The 23,746-nt window shown below is 36.6% G+C and overlaps 1 protein-coding gene across 2 annotated transcripts in view; it reads right to left on the reverse strand.

Annotated features, from left to right (window-relative positions):
* Nucleotides 1-23,746, reverse strand: part of LOC142358572 (proteasome subunit beta type-3-like) — a 361,488-nt gene that overhangs the window by 267,697 nt on the left and 70,045 nt on the right. Inside the window, exons 2-8 of one of the 2 annotated variants that reach the window (XM_075409989.1) lie at nucleotides 14,150-14,203; nucleotides 13,972-14,033; nucleotides 13,837-13,909; nucleotides 13,587-13,775; nucleotides 6,564-6,679; nucleotides 5,345-5,475; nucleotides 4,514-4,798 (exon numbers count right to left, since the gene is read on the reverse strand). The exons of the other annotated variant lie outside the window; for it this stretch is intronic. Coding sequence (XP_075266104.1) covers nucleotides 4,788-4,798; nucleotides 5,345-5,475; nucleotides 6,564-6,679; nucleotides 13,587-13,775; nucleotides 13,837-13,909; nucleotides 13,972-14,033; nucleotides 14,150-14,155 — 588 coding nt within the window. The 5' untranslated portion in view covers nucleotides 14,156-14,203 and the 3' untranslated portion in view covers nucleotides 4,514-4,787. Of the gene's footprint in view, nucleotides 1-4,513; nucleotides 4,799-5,344; nucleotides 5,476-6,563; nucleotides 6,680-13,586; nucleotides 13,776-13,836; nucleotides 13,910-13,971; nucleotides 14,034-14,149; nucleotides 14,204-23,746 lie in introns of those variants that run through there. 2 annotated transcript variants of the gene reach the window in all.

Genomic DNA, 23,746 nt, shown 5'->3' on the forward strand with positions numbered 1-23,746 from the left:
GCGTGAAAGTCTCTTGCGAAGTTAAAAATTGTTCTAAGAGAAAAGCGCACGTTCAAAAACGTTCAATCGAAAAATTTGCATAAAACAAAAAAGACCAACACGTTTACAAATATAAATCGACTAATGTCGGAAGAATTGCTCAAGAACGACAGGCGATGCAATTCAATTCAGGGTCTGAAGTCATGATAAATTTTTCCTTTATGAGTGCAAAAATAGTTGAGGACGCCGGGATTCGACCCACGGGTCTCCCGAACCCTCGCCATAGGCACTGCTCAATCGGCTATCAGGCCCTTCTCTTTGCTAGGCAGCAATCAGTTTTTTTATTAGCAACAAACTGTACTGCAGATAGAGAACAAAAAAATCACTAAAAACTTATGACCGAAAGCGTGAAAAACTCGCTTGAGAAGTCAAAGAATGTTCTAGAAGAAAAGCGCAAAAACGGTTGCCAAAAAACTTGCATAGGAAAGACAACACTTTTACAGTAATTGCTATAAACTTCGCTCGATAGCAACTAAAAAATGCTAAACACGTTGTTCGGGAGCAATTAAACGTCATTAGTCCTAAAACGTATTCTGCTCCCCTCATATACACTACTGAGTAGAAAGATGCTATTGAGAATGCAAACTGCTAATTGATATTCTGACTAAATTTCAGTCTTTGAATCTATTAAAGTTTTGAAGGCACTGCTCAGTAAAAAAAAAACAAATTTCACGCTAATTTACAGATACCAAATTTGGATCAAGGACTTGACGCCAATCTTGACACACGTTTCGTAAATCGATTATTACTAGCAGGCCCGCAAAGCATCACCAGAAAATTATTTAAAGGAAAGGAAGGCATAAATGAAGTTAAGAGCACTGTTTCGCACCACTTAGGGCTCGAAATCTTGCCCCTCGTGTAGCAGCCATAGGTCTTACCACTTACGTTAACTATGCTTACTGAACTTGTCTTTTGCTCTTTCTACATCAGCAAATTTTTGACAATAGCGTTTGTTTCTCGCTTAATTATGCTATGCCGCACGCCTTATAAGTGGAAAAACCAGGACCTTCAATTCGGCGGTAAACAGCGTCTTGAAACGCAGCATTACGCTAGGCTCCACGTTTCAGGACCGTTAAAAATTAGAAGTTAGGAGCGCTGTTAACCAATTTAACTCAAGTGCTGTCTACACTGTTTATAAAAAGATATAGAACGCAAAAACTAACAAAAAAGATAAAAGCATTAAAAGAGATAGAAAGAAAGGAAAAACAGAGAGGAGTGAAAGAAAAACATCAATTACCCAATTTTCGGGCCAAGGACATTGCAGCCACTTTTGGCGCCGAATTTGCCGCAAACCCACGACCCGAGACAGCCATTGGTCTTATCCGTTTCGGTACCGATGTGTATTGCTATTGTTATTTTTTACGCTACCGATGCGTATCGCTTTCAATTGCCCTTTTTACAACAGAAAATTTGGGTCAAAAGCTTTTTGGATGAGCTTGTTTATGCTGAGAAATGCTTAATAAGCAGATAAGGATATTGAATAAGGCAGTAACAATTTTCCTAAAAAGTGTTCATTTGTGTATTACGCGAGGCAGCATGTTTACGGACCGTGAAAAAACTAATGGGAGCGCTGTTAATCATTACAATTAGGTGCAACTTTAATTTTATATAAAGGAAGAAATATATGAAAAAAGAAAAGACTAACAGGAAGAAAGACAGACAGACAGGAAGGTGTTAAAACATTTGCACATTTTTCACCCAAGAACATTACAACCATTTTTGGCACCAAGTCGGCCGTGGAACCATGCCCACCAGGTTAGTAACCATCGTTTGCGCTACCTCTACGTATTTGCCATTTTCTACTGCACTTTGTACATCGGCAAATTTTTGCTTAATGGCCATTTTGGCGTTTTTGTTTTTGTTATGCGGCTTGCCTAAAGAACTCAAAACATTTTCAGACTGGGAGCTTAAGTATGGCGGTATAGCGTGAATCAAAACCCAGGTATAACGGTAAGCTGCATCATTAGGGGCCGTTAAAGCCCGTGAAGCTATGATGTGGCTCTCAGCCATTGCGCTCAAGTGCTATTTACAATTAAAAATATAAGAAAGGAAAACATATAATCACAAAAAAAAGATAAGAATCAGAGAAGGGAAGAAAAATACAGACAAGAGTATTAAAAACAATTACAAAAATTTTCGGACAAGAATACAGTAGCCATTTTTCTCGCCCACTCGGGCGCGAACCCATTATCCTCGCCTAACAGACAGGTTTTATCCCTCACGCTACCGATGCTTATGGCACTTGTCTATTGCCTTTTCTACCTCAGCAAAATTTTGATTAATGGCTTTTTTGGCTCTCTTGTTTTTGTTATTCGACATAAATTCGACATGTAGAGATTAGTACCTTTAAAATGGCGGTACAGCACGTCTCAAAACGCATGTTTTATGCAAGGCCGAATGATTAAGGGCCCTTGAAAACATTTTAAGGTATGAGCGCTGTTAATCATCGTTCAGGTGAGACTGATATCTAATGAAAAAGGCTTGTCAACACTTAAATTGCTCAAAATTTAGCTTATAAGCAATTTTCTGATAATAGTAATAGAAGAACAAACCAGCAGCTATAATAAAACTCAACCTGTGCGTAGCCAAAAGAAATCGTGGAGGAGAGACGCAATCTGTATGTAGCTCTCGGATATATGTTGTTTTGAACTCCCGTTTCTAGGTGGGACTAAATGCTCAACTGGTTTTCTTGATCAGACAATATTCGGCAACCGATATTTTCAGCGTACAAAGAGAAAGAAAGAAAGCGAGTGAGACAGAGAGAAAGAGAAGTGAGTACATGGAGAAGGAAACAGACAGAGAGAGAGAGAGAGAGAGAGAGAGAGAGAGAGAAAGGGAAAGAAGGAAGGAAAGAAAAGAAACACACAGAGAGAAAGATAAAATGAGATAGACAGAAACAAAGCAAGAAAGAAAAAAACGAAAACGAGAGACAGAAGAAAGAAAAATAAAATGATCCAAAAAAGACTTAGGCACAGGAAAAAAGAATTTCAACAAAGTGGAAAAAATGCCATTTCAATTCCCCCAAACGAACACGGGAACCTTAACAGATTAACGTCGTGAGTATTGCTCTCGAACGCCACGCAGCATGGTGTAGATTAGAAATATTCACGGCTAAAAAGGGAAGGTACTCGACAAGGGCTCGAACCCTTGATCCTCTGATAAGCAGTCTTTCATCTTACGAACTGCGCTTTAACCGCTACTAACCACTGTTTCTTGCAATCGCTTTTATGTTATAACCATATTTCAGATTGAGAGCAACGGCGATCCAGCAAAAAGGCGAGAAAAACCTAATTGAAAGACAAAACTGTTCTAGAAAAGCCCAGAATCTGTAAAACTAAAATTTTCCAAAATAACATACACACAATTACGATAAAAGTTCCAAACTTCGTTCGAGAGCAATTAAAAAACACGTATTATGCATGACAGTAAATCTTCCCTCTGGGCGAGCATACTTTCAAGCCCTTATAGCCTCGTGATCACTGCAACTGGCTAACAGTCTTGTGTCCAGGGTTCGGTTCTCGCCCATCTACTTTGCGCCTTAGGCAATTGACCTCTGGATGTGTTCGCTTAACGATGCTGCTGAATGCCGCGCTTTATTATGCGCTCCGAAAGGCCCCTTAAACATGCAAAAATTTTGTCCCATTTTAGAGCTCACGCCTTTACATAGGATAAAACTGCCGCAAATACACTTCAGCTGCAGAATTCTGAATGAGAGTAATGAAAGTCACAACATTAAAGAAGTCTTCAGCGAAGTGAGCAGCAAAAACATATTGGTCGAACAAAAATTGAATTTAAAAGACATACAACTTCCTTTATCGACAAATACTTAATTCGAGTGTAGTTCAAAATCATATTTCAAATATTTTAAAATCTTGCCCTTAAAAAGTCAACTGTTTAATGTAATTTGCTCCCCATTTGTTTTGTACTCTTCTCGAAGTGCTTACTTTAGAGTACGGAAAATCTGACATCTAAATCAGCTGTTTCAGCACTGAAATTCCCTCTATAGTTCTTGTAAAGTGAAGGAAATGTCTAGACAATAGATATATTTAAGACCATCGATAATTTGATGTTTTCAACTGATCGTATCAATGTTTTTAAATCGGTCAAAGAATTCTTACGATCCTTGGAACGGCTATGAGTTGTTTCCGAGCATGTCATCAATTAGAAAAGGAATATAAAAGAAAGAAGTGAATTACGAAGCTGTCTTTTAAAACCACGTCTCAATATGAAACAAGTAAATTATGGCATAGCATTTCTCTTCTCTGCTCACCAAGTAAACACTACCTTAACAAGCTCTAGCAAAATTTTCTCTTTCCATCTGAACTATAGTATTTACCGTTAGTATTAAAAAGACTATTGCGATCATTTGTGTCGACGCCCTCTCCTAAAGAATGTGTAACTTTTTGCCGGGTGTTTAAAAATGACACGGATCTTTTCGGTTTTACAATAAATCTTTACACAATACAACACGCGACAATACAGTCTCAAATAAAACGCACAATATGAAGGGTTTGGTTGAACACTGAGCGCTTGCAGAGAAGATTAGCAGCTATGTCAATCAAACTACAATTATGTTCAGATATAAATAATGACAAAAATAACAATGACAAACAAAACCATTCGTGTTTACAATCAAGTATGCAATAGTCCAGTTTGGCAAATAGTGGTCAAAAAGACTTTTCTTCTCTGTCTAGAAAACTAGCAAAAGTTCGGTCGTTTGCACTTTTGGTCACCAACTCTTTTCCACCTCATCGACGTCCTAAATATCATTGAACAATTTTGAGTAAAACAAATATTAATACCTGATAATTTCTGAATGGTCAAATAAAGAATGCAGTTAATTTTCAATGTGAAATATGAGATAAAGCGCGTTAATCAAGGAAGAAATAATTCATTTTCCCATTGGAATAAGAGCTACAATTGAAACGCTTCTAAGATCTCAAACATTAGCAATTCCGGTCTTCAGTTGTACCAAAATAGTCTTCATTGCCTGTTAGTGAAAATTAAAAATTCGGGCGGGAGACAAAATCGATTCCTCATGACAAGAAAAACTTGTATTGGACAGGGAGTTTGATATGCTCCAGATGAAGCCCTGCTTGGACCCTTCAACTACTAACACCTCCCCCTCATCCACCTACCTATACTCCCCTCCCTATTAACCTTATCTCCTGATTGCAGATTTGAACGTCGTCACCCCTAACGTCAAAATTAAGGTCACTCGGAAATGCTGCAGGTTTGTTCTTGGAATTATTGAGCTAGTGATGACAAGATGAAGAAAACAAAGAGGAAGCATTGAAGTTCTTACTGTAGTATGGAGATCGAGATCTGGAACGGGATCTGTAATCTCTTCGGTCTCTGCCTCCGTATCCACCACCACCCCCTCCATAACCTCCCCTCCTCTCTCTGTAGGGGCGAGCTGCGTCTCCTCTTTCATCCCTATACATATACAGGCAATTAATTAGAGCTGTTCTTCTGAATACGCACAAGAGAAAAATTTAAGACACTTTTGCAAGAAAACCGTTTGTTTAAGAAAAAAGGTTTCTGTATATGTCATTATAGCCACCCAAACAACCGCCAGAGTTTAACGTAATCCTATCATCATCCGGGAACATTACTTTCGCGGAGAGGTGCGGCTGTACCGCTATCATAGAGAATAATGTTTAAACAGCGTCAAGAAAAATATTTGTAATAGAAATAGCAACTACGAAATAGCTTTTAAAGTTCAAGAACATTCTATACTTAAATTAAACAACACAGTGTTACAAAGCAAACCGTTCTTTATCTGAAGACTTCTCAAAATTTCATAGCTTACAGAATACCCACGGCAAAACTTGGTGGCAAAAAATAACCTGCGCTAATTTAAGGTGTAAGTTTTTTCTTTCCATATTTGGAAAAAAATTGAAATTGGGATAGTTTTATCGCGGGAATTTGTAAACGGAAATGAAAGAACCCTTGAACAAACATGAGATTCACAACACGCAACTTGCCTGTAATGTTTTAAACTTGATTTTAAATGCTGATTATCTGAGCTGAATTGTGCTGAGGTGCTCTTTGAGAGCGACTGAAATTGCTACGATAGATGACTGTTTAATTAAACCAAAGAGACCCAAGTTCTCACTCAAAGAGATCCAATAAAGCAACGCTTGGTGGTCAGTCGAGTCACAACTGAACTGCCAAATTGAGATCATGTCCGCAGCACATTTTTGCTTAATCAAGAACTTTTTGCAGCTGGTACCAGCCAATACTGTTTCTGCAGGACTACTGATCTGATTGAGGTTTACTGAATTGATTGATCGAAGCCGGTTTTTGGAAATTCAGGACCCAGAGGGCATGACTGATAGCAACTGATTTCAATTGGATTCTTTGATCAATTGGAATCCAGACGTTTGCTTTGCTACTCTGAGCTGACAGGCCTGTACAAGAACTGTTTTTATTTAACTGCGCCCTTTGAATCACACATATTTGACATCATTTAATAAACGCAACCCAAAATACGAGACAGGCGATCACTTGCATTACAGTACCTCGCTCGAACGCCGAAGTACATCCCAGGAGTGGGTGTTGTGGCTCTCTGAGACAGCGAGTACTCCACTCGAATTATCCTGCCATGCAGCTCCTTTCCATTGCACCTGTCACGGACCTGAAAAAAGCATTAACGCTAATGTAATAAAACCAACAAATTTCGGGTGAAAAGGAGAAATAAAGTTCTGAGTACGTGATCTAAAATAATTAAGACAGCTGTGAACAGAACGAACCGATTAGTTACAAGACCTTAATAGCACAGGATGGCCATCGCTTTAATTAAATAGCTTTAATCGAGCACCAAAACTAAAATTGATGCACAATGATGCTTTTATTTACTATGTTGGCGCCACTTCAAATCAGCTACAAAAGCCACCAGACAGCAAGAAATAACGTTTGAAACTGAAAAAAACTCAAAAAATTTGTCAAAACTCAAAAATAGTCAAAACTGAAAAAAACTCAAAAATAGTCAAAACTGAAAAACTCAAAAATAGTCAAAACTGAAAAATTACACCCCAATTTTGGAAAAACCTGCGGAACCCGAGGTTATGGCACACGGTTAGGGTAACCTCTAAGCTATTCATGGACACAACAAACTTTATGGCATCAAATCCACAGATGTGGGTATTACAACTTCTACGGTGCAAAATTGGCATTTTTTGAATACTTTTGTCATCAATTGTCAAATTTCTTTAGGTGATGATACTTCAGGTGATCATTAATGGGCAAATACCCTACATTTGAGGCATTAAGAGCTACGTAAAAACCATCCATGCTTATGTCAACAAAAGTAAATATTGCAGTAACTTGACATTTACTATGTAAACAATGACTTAAATCACTTTGCTTGATTAACCAATCAGAAACAAGTAGCAATGATGCTATAAACGATATTTACCTGATTATTAACTTTAACCCAATTGTTAGTGGCTTAACGATGTTTACCTGATTATTTACTTTAACTAAATTTACCCTGAATAGTGCAACCATGTTGTATTTAGAACCATTAGAAACTGTTACCAAGAGCAGTTGGCTCTCAAAACAGATTAAAATCTGATTCTTCAAAACTTGAGTCTTCCTGGTAAGTTTTGCTAGATCTTAAAATTTTGCGAGTTTTAGGTTAATTGAGCCCTCTTGACAAGAAGTTAGCAGCATTACTAGCAGTGGCTGAAGCCTTACAAACTTCAGCACGAGATTAAACATAGATTATCCCTTAAGATTTTCTTATCTTCAATCAAATTAAGGTTACAGTCCTTTTAAAACCTCCAAGCAACTAATTGTTTCTACCAGAATCCGGCTCCGCATAGATTCTTGAGCGGATGGCCAGAACTTTAATTAAAAAACTTTAGCCGAGCACCAAAACTACAAATGAGGCACATTGATGCTTCTATATGCTAATTAACCGTGAAAATCTAAATTTCCGAATGCGAATCGAAGTTTCATCCAGCAAAAATCAAGTGTGCGCCTAAATTCATTGAAAAAGTGGTTAAATTGCTCGGAAAATTCATCTTTCTACGATGAATCCTGCACGAAAAACCAACAGTACCCAAAATACACCTGGCAAATTGCCAGAAAATAGCCGCCATTGATTTGCATAGCCCCGATTGAAGTAACAGGTAAAATGAAGAAAATTTATTGTCGTATAAAAACATTTTTGAAGTGCATTGAAAAACATTTTCATTTGATAGTTAGACACTTTCCTGTTTCTTTATGAGGGGATACAGGGGCTAGTATTAAAAGCCATAAAAATTATAGATGGTAACTAAGACATTCTTCAACCAGCGGGTATCCAAAATTCAAGCAGCGGGTATCTAAACTTGGGCTTCCTTGGTTTATCCCGTTTCTATTTTCGATTTCGTTTTATATTATGACTTGGTTGATTCTAGATTCCATCGGCGAGCAACTGCTGCTTAAACGCACTTTGAGAAGAATAAGAAAGAGTGGAACTAGCCTAGAGAATTCAAAAAGATTTTTCTCAAACTGTTGAACCAGCTGTGAACTAAGGTAAAGAGAATTAAATTGCTGCTCGACAAAGTAAAAATACATAGCCAGAAGATTTCCGGAAACAACTAGAAGGTGCCTTTCGATCACGAATAACTAACTTTTCAACCAACTGCTCCTATGAAAGCTTTACAAACGACCGATAAAGCGTTTAAAAATCAGTCAAAAAATGAGAAAAAAGTAAGCAATTGAACTAAAAATTCTGAAAAGTTCCAATACTTCTTTATATAATACAAGTACTCCTAGCAACAAAAATTTTTTTCTATGAACTGGAACAACCAAACTGCTCACACAGCAACAGACAAGCTAAAAAACCTCAGAGAAACCTTAAAACTCGGATATTTCGAAAAAATAAAACAACGCGAACATGCTTAAATTTATAATTATTGACTATTCAAACCACTTAACAGAGGGAAAAAACAAATTTCCGATAAAATTTATTTAAAGAAAGACACTTCTCCAATACTTCTCTTCGACTGCTAAAAATAGGGCAGCTATAATAACCGACTGAGAAGACGAGACGGTCGGCTATCAAAATTCGTTACAAAATAAAGACTGAATAACTTTCAAACTATGGACAACAATAAACCATTATTATTGAAGGTAATTTCTGTTTAACGGACAAAAGCAGTTCTCTAATTGCTTTAAATCACCTTCAGAGAACCCGGAGTAACAAAATGAAAGCATTAAAAACTCGAGGCAGCTGAATTGATTTGATTAGTTTGAAATTAAGTCACCGAAATGTATCTGGAAAACTAGTACAATGAAAAATGATGCTTTTCCCTCAAATTTAAGTGTCTTGCTTCAGATACATTTCCAAAATTCTTATCCTAGTTTGCCTAACTTTAGTTAATCAACTTCTCTCATTAGCAAAATCCCTTTCAATTCTTTCTTGAGTGCTAACATCCCCCCCCCAGGCATTGCATGAAGGAAACGGGCCGAAGCAACCTCACATTAGGGTACTATGTCTCCCGGGTTTTTTCGGATGCTACCAAAGTTTTCTCTAGCACAATTTAAGTTGTGTTCGCAAACTTGAGAGGTATGTTGGAACATTCTGTGCTACGCACAGACACGCGAGCCGCCCTGTTAAGAAAACAACTGCATTTCACTCAAAAATGTGTAAACTTTAAACCACGGCTGGCAGAAATTCAGAGAATTGTCGCAATAGCTTTGTAGTTTCAAAATACCAATGAAAAAAATAAAACCGAAAAAACTTAAAAAAACCCATGAAGTTCTAACTTGATAACCTAAATCATAATTATTAGAAGCTGCCCTCAAATAACGATCTATTAGCTGGAAGACTCAAAAGTTAACTTGAAACAAAAAATGGCCAGAACTGCAGCTATCTACGTACAATAGCAAGCAGTTCACTTCACTTCAATAATCAGGCAAGGAGATGAGGTAAATAAAAGAAGCAGAAGACGAAAAAGAAGAAACTAATTTATTTCGAGAAACCTCCACAAGTTGCGCCTCTTAGTTAAATAATTTCCGCATACAGCCAGATAATGTTCTCTCCATTTAAAGACATAAAACATGATAGTCAAAACAATAGAAATTATATATATATATATATAGACAGAGATAAGAGGAAAAAATGAAGTTGAAAAATCTGTCGCAAAATTTGTTTGAAAAACTCACTCCCAATGGTTTCTGGAATTGTTGCGTTCATGTCAGAAAAAATCCAATGAAAAACCTCATCTTCACCTACATTAAAAAGCCATAGTGCAAACAAAAGGAACTATTTAACGATAAAATATCAGTAGGGGGAAAGCCCGTCACACAATCGACAGACTCCTTTTAGCGACAAGAAATCGATTTCAAAACAGAGAGGACAAATTAGGACTAATAAAATGATTTTCCTTATACGAAGAATTTTTAAATTGATGATAGTCAAAATAAAGGCAGAAAAAACCTCCAAATAGGCAAAATGACAAAAAATAGAAATTGCGTCTTAAAAACTAGAAAAAAAATCATTTAAATGCGAGACCGTTCATATGAACCCACAAAAGTAGCTAAAACTAGAAAACAGCTTTGAAAGTAGCACACGATAAAATTGGTTCAATCAACGAGCATTTTTTTCACACCTGTTTTTCTTGTTCTCTCGAAACAATTTATCAAGAAAAACAACTCCTTTTCTCTTTTAGCATTTGTTCAGCAGCCTTTTACATCCTGATTCAGTTACATTTAACCTATAAAAAACATAGCCGGAGGACTCAGTAGAAGACTCAAGTTGAAAGAACAGGAACTCTGAGAGCAACTTAAAAATCGATAGGACAATTTAAGCCATTGAAAAAATAATTTCATGATATAAAAGAACCAAATGGCATATATGATGGTACAAGAGGGGAAAACAAAGCAACCAGCCCCTTTAAAGAACCTTACAATTCTTGAAAAAATCAAAACCACGAAACTGAAGGTCGTCTACTCAAATTTTTCTGGCCGTAAAAAAGCAAAAAAAAAAACAGAAAACTTAATTAAGCAGCCTAAGCTGTGGCAAAATCTTAAATTTGGTCCAATTTCTCAACTAAAAGCCAATTATCACAGAAATAAACAAAAGAAAAACAGGTTTCTAAATGCATACAAACAAGACGTTATCAATTCATGTTTGCACAATTAAAAAATTTGAAGAACGGGACAAAAATATGTAGAAAAATTACTCAAAAAATGATGGAAGACAAACATGCGTCACACAAACTTTTTCTTCTGAATATTAGAACCAATCCAACGCAATTTAACAATTACAAATGAACTAAAAAAACTAAATTGCAAAACAATGTTGAATTTAAAAAGGAAGGCGAATGATAATTCCGCACGTGAACAAAATTCTCTCGCCTGTCCGAAACGTTTTTACACATACTTTTCTCTCTTGAAAAGCGGAATGAACAAACCTACTCATTCCGCGAAATTTTATTTACTACTTCAATTTACAGTTTAAATTTTTGCTCCACCCATCAAATAAACATTGCCGGAATAATTCCGGAAGGAAGTCGAAGTCTTCGCCAAAAAATAATTTTACAAAACATAACCGACTAACGTATGCGAATTGCTATCAAACGGCCGTCGAGCAGTTGGCTTTGGCAGTACGCAGCTGGGGCTTAGCGATGCTAGCATTTGACGCGGTTAAGCGATGGGCGGGTAGGGTTGGGAGGGCTTGAAGAGGGGGAGTATGCGGAGGGGAGGTTAAGGGCAGTCAAACTTAGAAATAAGACTAAGCGCCGCACTTCACACCATGAAATTGTCTCCTCAAAAAAGTTTATGTGGGTCGCATACTTACTGACTAGTAAGGCTCTAAGAGAGCTGCTCGGCTACTTACTGCCATCTGGGCTTTACCTGTTAATCTGGTTTTTGCGCGACAAAAACTCAAGTCAGACGGAAAATCGGTCTAGCGAAAACTCTCATAAAAAGACCACATGACTAATATAATTGCTACACGTTTCTAATATATGCTGGTGGTATAACTCATCATAAAAGAGAAAACAGCTTTAAATAAAACAAAAGAAAAATTAGTCAAAACGTAAACATAAAAGCATTAAGTTTACCTTTAACATTTTAGATAATAAAGTTGCTAACATAATACTAGACAAGCCAACAGCTCAAAAACATTTCTCATTTCAAAAAGAGAAAACTCCAATAAATTGAGAGAAATTGTTAAAAAAATCAATTATATGTCAAATTCTTTACAACAAAAAAGCGTTGTCAATTTGTGATGGAAAAAGTCTTAGAACCTTAGGCTTAAAAACAGCTCCAATAAAAGCAAAAAAAACAACAACATAATTATCCAAGAATAGTTATAGTTAATAGTTATAAATAGACAAAATGGGTGAAATACCTTCAAATTAGAGCAAAACACCCTTAAATTACCAAAAAAAACTTTGCCAAACATCTACTGCGTTACTGGGTAACAAAATTCACTATGGGGGCTTCAAAAGACGTCATTAGAGGTCATTATATACCAGTATAACCACTAATAATTTCGACCCACTTTTCATTTGACTTGTAGAAGCGAACTGGCGGCACTTGAGTTCAGCTGCTGACACTTGTTAATGAAGGAGAAATTGAGATACGCAAAATGAAAAACTTAGGGGCGTAAAAGTCACTCGAAAAGTCAAAATGGCCAAGAGAAAATTTTGCATAGAAAAAGACAAACAAATTTACAATAATTGCGTCAAACTTCGTTCGAGAGCAATTAAAAATTTTCAATGACTTTTTCATTCAGAACAATATTATACAAGCCAGGTAAGTTCAAAGCCATCTCTCAAAAAAGGCGAAAAAACTAAGAATGTGAGAAAAATTGAAATCAATTGCTCAAATATTATTTGCCAAATTCCATAGAAGTAAACTCCTTTGTACCAAAAAACCTTATTGAATTCGTAATATAAACTGCCTATGAACTACCAAAAACTGCACTAAAAACATAAATTGTAAAAAAGTTGACAAAATAGTTCAAATTAGCGCTAACACTTGAATATTATTAATTCAGTCTACAATAGCATTTCAGATAAAATTTTGGAACAAAATCAGCTTGACAAGGCCGCTCGTGAACAAAAACTTTTCACGCATATATTTCTCATCTTGCTCCAAAAGAAGCTATGAACAAAACAACGACTTCCTTTTCTCCGCTCTTAGAATTTGTTCATCAAAACTACTTCTTCAAACTTAACTCATTCCCGGTCCTCCGGGTTTTTTAACTCGCTCACTTATGAACAAAACTCCAAAACTGTTCTTCAAGTCGTTAAAAACAGGAAACACCTCTTCGAGTCGTAATAACCAGGAGTCGTAGACGTGAAGCAAAAAATCGGTCCTGAAAACCGGACCTGAAAACTGATCACCAACTTCTAATCGAGTCGCAAAAAAAAACAAGAGAAGGCCAATAATAGCTCCAGTCAGCTATCACAGCTATTAAAAAGGTACACATACTATCCATCCAGGATTTGAAATCGGTACAAGAAATTACATGTACTATCTTATCTCAGTATATTTAGTTTGAGCTCCAGAACAATAGATATATAATTGATGATACTTACGTAAGTTGCGTCGTCCTGAGTTTCAAAATTAATGAATCCAAACCCACGGTTTCGATCTGACATGTAATCCTTTATTAATTTGCAGTTCATATATCCAGTGTAGTCACCAAAAAATTTCTCGATGTCTCTTTCGGTGGTTCTTTCATTTAATCCGAATACTCCGAGACACTTAGACGGCGCAACTCCTCCCTAAAAAATCCATTTTTGATTAAATAGTTGACAAAGAAAAGCATTTTCATTTTAAGGTTACCTTCTCGGCTCTCCTTCCATGTGAACGACTACGACTTCGACGACGTCTTCGGTCATCACTGGGTGATCGTTCCCTAGATGATACATTGCTTTGAAAAAAGTTACTAATTTGTGCAATTACATTTTGTTTACATACCTTCGGTATTCACGGCTACGGCTTCTGGATCGAGATACAGGACTTCGTGATCTGGATCGTCGCTAAAAATCATCATATTGACAAAACTAGAAATTAGCGATCGTGTCTGATTACTTTTTGATCAATATCTGCTACCATCGAACATTAATTAATACTTTCTGGAACATTAGCAACTCACCGGCATTTTGACAATAATTTGACAATTACAAAGGTCCGGTCTCAAATTGACTCTGAAATGGAAGACGCTTTAATTTGACTAAATGTATAATAAATGCCTTAATTGCTATATGCCTTTATTGGTTATATATATTATAAAGTCTAAGAAAGCCCCCTCTTTGTGGGAAGATGTAAGCTCATTTGCTAGTTTTGTTTGCGGGGTTGATGAAATAAGTAGAGTGACAGTCACTGAGTGATTTGCTTATTCAGTTTTCCAGTCGACTCTATGAACTTGCTGAGGGATTGGCAGTCATCGTAAGTCAGTAGATTGCTCTCTTCAATGTTCTCTGGTCTGCATTGGCCCATAGACGGCAATAGAAGTGATGTTGTTGTTGTGGCTTCCTGGGGTTTGACACCAGAGGGATTTCTCCCATAACTTCTGATTAGAACGATGTCCAAATGTTGCGACAGTCACAGCAGTCGCAACATAGTTGCCATGTGCAAGGGTTGGAATCAGAGAATCTGTTGTCGACAAACTTCCACATCAGGCTGACTATTCGCGATTTTAGACCGAGAGGATTGGCAAACTGGATTCTTTCGTTTATTCTTTTTATGATTCTGCATGTACGGTAGACAAACTCTCCACGAGTCTTTTCGTTCTTGCACTTGTTTAGCTTGAAAACCATTGTGTACCTACCAGATTCAGGGTTGCAAGTGGGAATGTTGATGTTATGTTCTCCTTCAACAAGTAGTTTGGACATGAGCAGAATGTCATTGCACTGAATGAAGAGCGGAAGTGGTAGTACGTTGAGGAGACGTAGCTGTTGGAGTCAGCTTCGATTGGATTCATAGCAGACCCAGTTCAAGGCACGTTTTTGAAAGCTCTCTAAGTCTCTGGTTGAACCACGGCTCAATCGTACGCAGTTCATTCCGTAGAGCAGTATTGGCAGAAGAATAGATTTGTAAAGTCCGAGTTTGACGGACACATTAACTTTCGGAGAAACGTTTCTTCGGAGCAGGTAAGGAGCCCTGTTGGCTTTCTTGAAACTTTCGGAGACGTGTAGAGACCAGGTCATGTCTTTGGTTACAAAAATACCAAGATCTTTTGATGGAGTCAGCGCTGTGCAGTTGGCTTGTGCCTAACATCAGATCTCCGGAATGGTGGTGGATTTTCAGTACAGAGCACTTTTCAATTGCCAGATCCATTTTGTTAGTCTTCACCCATTGCTGATTGCTGTTCAGGTCTTCTTGAATTTGCCAGTCGGCTTTTCCTGTGAAAAAGAGATTTAGGTCGCCTGCAAAGATGAATGGTTCGATGAATTTCAACAAGTCAGGTTGATGAAGATGCAAAATAATAGGGGCTCGAGCAGGGAGCCCTGTGGGACACCGCTTGTAGCTTCGAGAGTTGCAGAGGAAAAACTATTCATTCGAACAAACTGTTCCCTTCCAGACAGGTAATCATGGAGGATTTCGAGGAAGCAACCACCGATGTGTCGAGTTTTCCTCAGCTGAGCCGAACATACACAGGGGTGATGCACACTGAATGTCTCTATTTGAATTCTGCGTAAAGAAGAGTGTTTCCAAAATAAAGGCTGCATTTTCTGTTGGCTAAGTAAGGATTTCCAAGGCTCAGGGGGCTCTTGCTGTGGCAGACTGGCATTATATTTCTGAACACTCCCAGGACAGCAACGCTATCAGGTGAGAACCATCTTCTCAGCCGCAATTCATTGATGCAAGCAGTGACTGGCTGAGTACTATGCCATTCTGTTTCACTTGCAGCTTTTTCAAGTGAGAATGCCCAAAATAGGGAAGCATAGATGAGTTGCGGTTGGATAACAGTTTTGTAAAGGAAACCAGGGTTAAGTGTGAGACCCCATCCCTTCGAACATTTCCGCTGGATCGCGTTCCAACTTTTCTGTCGTTTACTGATAGCATTAACGTGATGATTCTTGTACGTCACTTTCCTGTCGACGATTAATTCTAGTGACTTTGTGAATTCTTTCGCTTTGCATAATTGATCGTTACGATAGATTGTAGTTATAGATGGTATAGGTTCATCTGCGTGGAGTGACACTATCTGTTTTTGATCTGTTCACTTTCATCTCCCAGTTGAAGCAACTACTTTCTATCGTACAGCACATTTTTCCGAGCTGGTCTGCCAGGTTAGCTGGCGAATACGCATGAACCAGTACCGATGTATCATTCAACTAATTGAACACTTTGTGCGGGCTGATCAAGAATTCGTCAATAAACAAGATGAATAGGATTGGCTACAAAACGCTTCACTGAATGAGACCAATTTGGACTTCGAATTCGTCAGAGCAAAAGGAGTCGATCTGAATGTAAGCTTATCTGTTTTGTAAGAATGTTTCCATGAGCGTCAGCAGATTACGGCTGACCCTATAGCCTGTGAGTTTATACAGCAGACCGTTGGTCCAAACACTTTCAAGCCTTTTCTGCATGTCGATATTTACTAGTGCGCTAAAATGGCTATTTTCAGCTTTTCCGCTTCAAGGTGTAGTTGGTACAGCGAACGAAGCATGCCTCTGCGAGATCTAAAACCTTCCTGGTATTCTTCAAGAAAATTATGTCTATTGACGTGTGGTCTTTATCTGTGGTCGATCATTCGCTCAAAAACCTTTCCAATTTGGGAAGCGATCTATAATGGCCGATAACTGGAGGGGATATTGTTTGATTTTTTTGTCAGCTTATTTATTGAATATAACTCTCGAGGATTTCCAGGGCCCGATTCTTTTCCTGAGGCACATATTAAAGAGTCTTAGTAGTGTTTCTAATAATTTGGTGCCGGTTTTCTGCAGCATTTTAGGATGAATCTGATCATTGTCGAAAAAAGAGGAGCGAGAGCAAAATTTTAAAGCGCGGACAAGATTGCATTCGGAGATGTCTTCGAAGAGGGGATCATTTTCCGTAGTATCGAAGAAAATGGTTGAAGCTACTGCTGCATTGAAGTGAGCTTCGTGAACTCCATTGAACTTTTCCTCTTGGATATGCCTAGCTCGAAGGGCATCTTCCTGAATTCCACAGCAATTTCTTTGGGTGAGCGGAGGTAATTTTTATTGTCGTCTTTTATTGGTCTGAACGTTCCAGCATTGGGTTTGAGGAATCGGTTATATGCCCGCCAAAAGTATTGGTCACGCGCACCAGTACTTTCATGTGTGGTACTCCTACAAACGTGAGTTCAAGGCACACGAGGGAGTACAAAAAACAACCACTAAAAGGGTATGCAGTTCAAAGCATGACTGCGAAACTGATCCGACAATACATACTCCCCATCTCCATGTACATGGAACTACATAACTTCCCGTTTTTTCTCTCCCTGTCATAAAGGGTAGCTAGAACGTCAATAGTTTGACGGTACATAAGTTAAAATCAACCAAAACCAGAAAAAAATACTGGGCTGTCAATTTTTTCTTCGAAAACCAAAACTTTTCTCAACTGAATGGTTAGATTCTGGTAATGCTTGAAACAATAAAGCCAAGAAAGTATCATTTTAAAATATCTCTCATCATTGTTGTTTTGATGATTAGTATTTGCAGAGATTTAGTTAGTTTATTCTATTTTCTGATTGTTGTGTTGAAAAAAATTTGTCGATCTGTGATCATGGAAACTGATTTTTTTTTGGCTATGTAAGTAATAATTTACACTTGGAAGCTTCAAGTTAGTTTTCAATAAAAGCTGCTGAATGATGCAGTTCTAAAAACGCAAAATTGAGCGTAAGTCAGTTCGTTGCTGAATACTGTAAAAATTTCTCCTTGATTTTCAAATTTTAGCCTCTACATCTAGATCTGAAAACTTTTCTTCAATCAACACTTTAATCGGCGTTTAAGTGATGCGGTCAAATTTTGTTTAACGCCATTGTTTTATCTAAATGCGAGTGAGTATGTGATTGAGTATATGATTATTTGGAAAAGTAACTTTGTTAAACATGATCTTTTACCTCTGCCAGAAGATAGATGGTGGCTACAGTGAACAAGTAAAAGTTCTAGGTTGTTAAATTGACTGTCAATTACTTTGCAACGACATAATTTTATTGTGGTCTACCAAACATATTATAGTCTGCCAAAACTTCAGCGAAAAATGAATTTAGCCACGCATTTGATCTTTCAATTTTCATCTTCAATGCCAACTTCATTGAACCTGAAGCAATTACGCTCCTTGCCAACTAGGCAACGCATTGTATTCAAAATCTTGTTGTATGCGCATCGCTTTATAGACCAGCCTGGGAAACTCCTATTATATTTATTGGAACTAATGAAACGAAACACGATGGTCATTAGGTCACAATGTTTTTACAATTTACTTGTTCCCAAATATTGCTCTAGTTTTTAAAAACTTCCGTTTTGGCATGCTGTTGCTGTAGAGTGAAATAAACTCTCATTTGACTTGAAACTTATACCATCTAAAATTTTATGCAGGCAAAAATTCGAATTTTATCTGTTTTAACTTTCCTTTTTTGTTGGGATTTTAAATAATGCTTAAACCAAAAATAATAAAAACATTAAATGCCATAGCACAATCTAGTTGAGATGAGTATCTAAAGTTTTAGTTGGGATATGAGACTTTATTGATATTATGATTTTAATTCCTACAGCCAATCTCTGTAGGATGTCTTCAATTTGATATTCAGACTGAAGTTTGTCATCAATTTTTTGCCAATGCATTTGCATTCGTTTTGTTGATAATATTTGTTGTCAAACATTAAATTCTTCAAATCATTAGCTTTACATCAATAGCTTGGCTGAAATTTGATATACTCTGTTTTCTCTGCGTTCAGATTTGGTTCATGTTTATTAAAGCGTGGAATAGTTTTGTTAAGAACTTCTAACAAACCTTAATAAGCTAAATGATTAACTTAATCTGAAGATAATAACACGGAACCATCTGCTTGCCGTTAATATTCACTTTTAGGATTTATTTTGAGGTTGTTAACCTATTCAGTAAAAAGTTACTGTCTAAACACAGTTCTCTGAAGCATGCCTTGTTCCACTTGGTAGCAACAAGACAAAATATCATTGACGCGTACTTGGTGATTATACGGGTTGCAAAACGTCATGCAGAAAAATTAAATTCAATCTTCTTCAGTTTTTGTCAGAGCGTCGAATGAGAAATAGAATCAAATGTTTTTTGATAAGTTCAATAGAAACGGATATATCGTCTTTTTATTATCAATATCTTTTCAAAACGACTTGGTCATTGAGAGTAGGGCTTCACTAGTAGAAAATTTTATAATAAACCAGAAACGATCATTTCTCATTGTGTTATTTTTCAGAAAATAATTATTTGTTTATGCACTATGTTATCAAAAACTAAGGTGCTTAGTTACTAACATTTATGAGATTCCCGTTTTTAAAAGATGCCAAAATTAGCAAACTTCCACTGTCTGAAAAATATCTGTTGTCGTATATTTTGGTTGAACATGGAAGTCAAGTGTGGAGGAGTTACACTAATTGCATCTTTAGTTGCCCGTAAAGAAACTGTGTGGGTACTAAAGGCTTGTTTGGAATTAACTCTCGTATTGCAGAGATCTTGAGCCCTACTCAATGGTTTGAAAGGCAAATGCTTCTCAATTAGGTATGTTCATTGCATGATGAGATGTTTTTGCTCCTGTAAGGTTGCCCGAAGTGAAAGAGAAATTTAGAGATTCTGATCACTGATTATCGTCTCTAACCATGTTGTCAAAAAATCTCTTTAATGTTTTAATTTTATTAGAGACCTGCATGGAGCCCCTGATGTTGATGATAAATTTCCACTTGTCGTTAAGTTCTGTTGTTTTTGGAATGCGTATAGCCTGACTGTTTTGCTTCTCATTTACAGTTCTGAAGAAAATTTTTCAATCAGTTTTTTGCATTTAGATCAGTGAGTGTTTGAACTGTATTTTTTCGAAAAAATCAAGTTTTTTACGCTTTTTGACAGCCAAAATACTCAAAATTGAACCATTTGCCTTCAAAACTGATTAACGTTTTCTTGTTCCGAATGATTTATTTTTCTCTGAGTTCATGCTGGTCTGGTGTCAGAGTTATGGTGTTGATATTTTCGAAGTTTATCTACACAACTGAGACACGAAGAATACAAAAGATGCCTTTGTTACAAAGCTAAAGGTTGCCTAACATTAATAGCACAAAACAATTTTTTGTTAGAAGTCAATATTTTTTTGATAGTGGATATAAAAAGAGATCCCAATTGGTCGACTTTAACTATAGAATCAGAAATCAAAAATGCTTCTGTTAGTTCATCATCAGTTACGTTATAATCTATATTGGTTTTTGACAGGCTGTTCGGCTTTGTTTCGTCAATCAGTGAAAAAATATTTAGTCTATATGGAACAATAACTGTGTATTTTTCTTTAATTGTTTAGACGGAATATGTTATAGTCACCCATTAAATTGGAAGAAGTGCCTTAGAGATTGATGTTAACTAAGTCTCAGGTCAGAGTTTCAAGAAAATTGTTCGTTAACTGTTTTTCGGGCGATTATGCTACGTTTATTAATATAATTTTCTTGTGTGCTTTGTCAAAAATTTGTTACGCTCTACCCAAACCGGCTCAAAACTACTTGACTTAAAGGTATCTATGTTGCGTGTCCAGGTTTCTCTCTCTTTCTATCGCTCTCTAGGAAAGAGACCTGCTGGTACAAAAATTGCAAAGCCATCTAATTTGTTTTTTATTGTGGTTGTCGTCTTTTCGAAACAAAGAAATTTTAACAAAGAAAGTTTAACTTGTTCCGTAATAAAGAATCATCACTTTCAGTTGGCCGTGTTTCCGTTATTACGAATACTTTTTAGTCAAACAATGATTTGCTCTTGCTTTCACCGTTTTACTCAGGAGTAATTTAGTTAGTTACTTAAATATACAACATATTTAGAGTCTGCAACAACCGCACAAATGGAATAAGTTGTCGTCATGCAACAGAATAATGGTAAGTTTATTAACAGAGACTGTTACATTTCCCAGTAACTTTTTATACCAATAGGCTATCGAACCCACGTTTTCGATCTGACATAAAATGAAAGTTAACAAAAAAACGAATTTCTCAGGTAAAATGACTTAACTGTTGAGCTGCAGAAAAAAAATTGTCAAGTAAAAAATTATTAGTTTTAAAAAACGAACGTTTTCTTTCCGCTTGTCTTCAGCTAAAATCAAAATTGAAACAAAATCCAATCAAAAAGATTTGCAAAGTATATACTCTGAGGAATCTGATTCCTGCCATGAAAGTCAGGAGTTTTTGAATGCTAAAAAGATGCTAAAATTTCATTGCATAAACACCCTTAATGTTAGATTTATTTTTATTGAAAACTATTGAAAGAATTGAAGATAGTGAAAAGCATTTGACTGAATAGATGGCTTCGAACCCGCATTTTACTCCGCAGAAATTAGAGGTGTAACAATATAATAAAAATTTAAAGAGAAGGATTTTATCACAAGCTTCTAAAGCTTTCTTTTAAAATCGGAAAACAAAATTTAACAGGAGAAACGATTTCATTGATAATTCATATCTGTTCGAACTTTGTTTTTCTTTGAGAAATCTTTGACTATTTATAAATTAAACGATGAAGTCAAAATTGCGCTTTGTTTTCATACAAAATTACTTATAATTTTCTGATAATCACAGAAGCACAACCTCCACGAACCAGTGGACCTCATTTTCAACTCAATAATTTTGGGAGTACATCAAAAGAAAATTGGAATCAGCTCGAAGATTTACAATAGTGCCGATATATTCATCTTTACCGGTGTGGAATAGATACGAGTTACTATCTTGGACCGATTCAAGCCCATCAGGATGATGGCATCGTCTTTGCGCTGCTTAAAAGAAAGGTCTATTAAAAAAATGATTTAAAAAACAAACGTTTTGGAACACTGGGTTCATCTTCAATTTATTTAGAATCAGTTCACATTTGAATAGAAATTTTAATGACTTACAAAAAATTCAATTGACTATATCTATTAAAATCTACGGACTGCGGGAAGTAACAACGAATTTTTGAAATTATCTACTGTTAGTGTTACATTTACAACTTTTTATTTACATTCAGTATGCCCAAAAAATCGTTATTCCGGAGTTTTATCCTGTTACTCTCATTGCTATCTGTTGTTATCCTTCATTTGCTAGGGTAACCATATTGCGGATGACTTGTTTCACATATTATGTGTTTTGCTCCCACAACTCTCAAACTAATCTGGCTAAAACCACAAAAAAGTGTTAGTCAATAATTTTGTCCCCGATCGGATGTTTTGGACCTAGTGTTAAGATGTCCAGGACAGATTGACACTTTTCTACATTTTCCAATATAACAATAATATTATGAGAACCATTCCGCAAAAGCTTGTGCTTGTGCTGTCTCTCAGACAGCTTTGCAAATTTGTTGTTGAGTCTCTTACCATTCAATTTGGAATTATTTTGCTTTTCTTTCTGATGACGTAAAAAATTGGCGGTGAAAGTTCCTTTTTCCCAACTTTCCCGTTCCTATCGTCCTCAAGTTTTCTATCGAATAATTTGCCAGCTTGTTCCCTACGAATTGTTTCTTTACTTCAGCGCTTTTGCTGAAAGGTGGGCACCGATTTTTCTCAAAAATTTTTGTTTTTGGGAATTCAATCTCCTAAAACCCGGAATGGTATTATTACTTTTACCGTCCTTCGAAAATTCTATTCAATTTTTTCAAAACATTTGTCTATTTGAAGATTTGATGAAAAATCAGGTATTGTTTCGTGCACTTGCTATGCCCGAGAAGATACCTGAGTCATAGTAGAATTTCGCACATCACGGAAGCTTGTTCAAAGACAGTGGCCATGAAACCGTATTGTCCAGGAGCTGTACTCTCGTTCGGCGTTTTTTCTACCAATCCAGTCTTTGCTAACACCTTTCTCTTTTGCTTCTCACGGTTTTTCCTTTTTCCTTTCTTGAGTCAATTTTTCAGATTCCCTTGGTGGCGCAGAACAGTGTTCAGTGATTTCATTTAACGTACCAGTTCCTTGTGGGGCACAGAGTGTACTCTTCCAGATATGATATCTGCATCTGCTTAGATATAAGAAGCTTTGTCACCCCAACACCAGTATTCCAGTGCTCAACAACTCCTTAATCAGTCACGTTTCCAGTGCACTGGAAGAATACACTTGCTTTAAATTTTTTGATATTCGTTGTTAGATAGTTCGTCAGCTCTTGTAAACAACTTGGTCTGTAGTTTTTCGATTTGTGGCTGAACATGTTTCTGTTAATTAGATCATCACACACAAACACACACAACCAGGATAGTCTCTGTGCTCAATCGGCATCTATCCGGAAGATTATGTAAATTTTTCAACAGATTTTTTTTGTATTGGATGCAAAAGAAAATCCAGGGTCTTTCGTTATCATTGGCAGAAGTTACTTCATTTCTCTATATTAAACACTCTTTACCGCGTGATGAAGTTAGCTTACTGCTAATATTCGGACCATCCTGTAGCATTTGTATAAACCTTTAAAAAATGGTTAAATTTTTGCTTAATCTCGCCGTTTTTTAGGGCTAGATAAAGATCGAATTGACAATATTTAAAATTGCAAAGAAAAAGTATTGTGAATAAGAAATAATTTGATTTAAAAACGAACGGTTTCGAACATTGTCT

Source organism: Convolutriloba macropyga, chromosome 2 (assembly GCF_964194025.1).
Source record: "Convolutriloba macropyga chromosome 2, txConMacr16.3, whole genome shotgun sequence".
Lineage (NCBI taxonomy): Eukaryota > Metazoa > Xenacoelomorpha > Acoela > Convolutidae > Convolutriloba > Convolutriloba macropyga.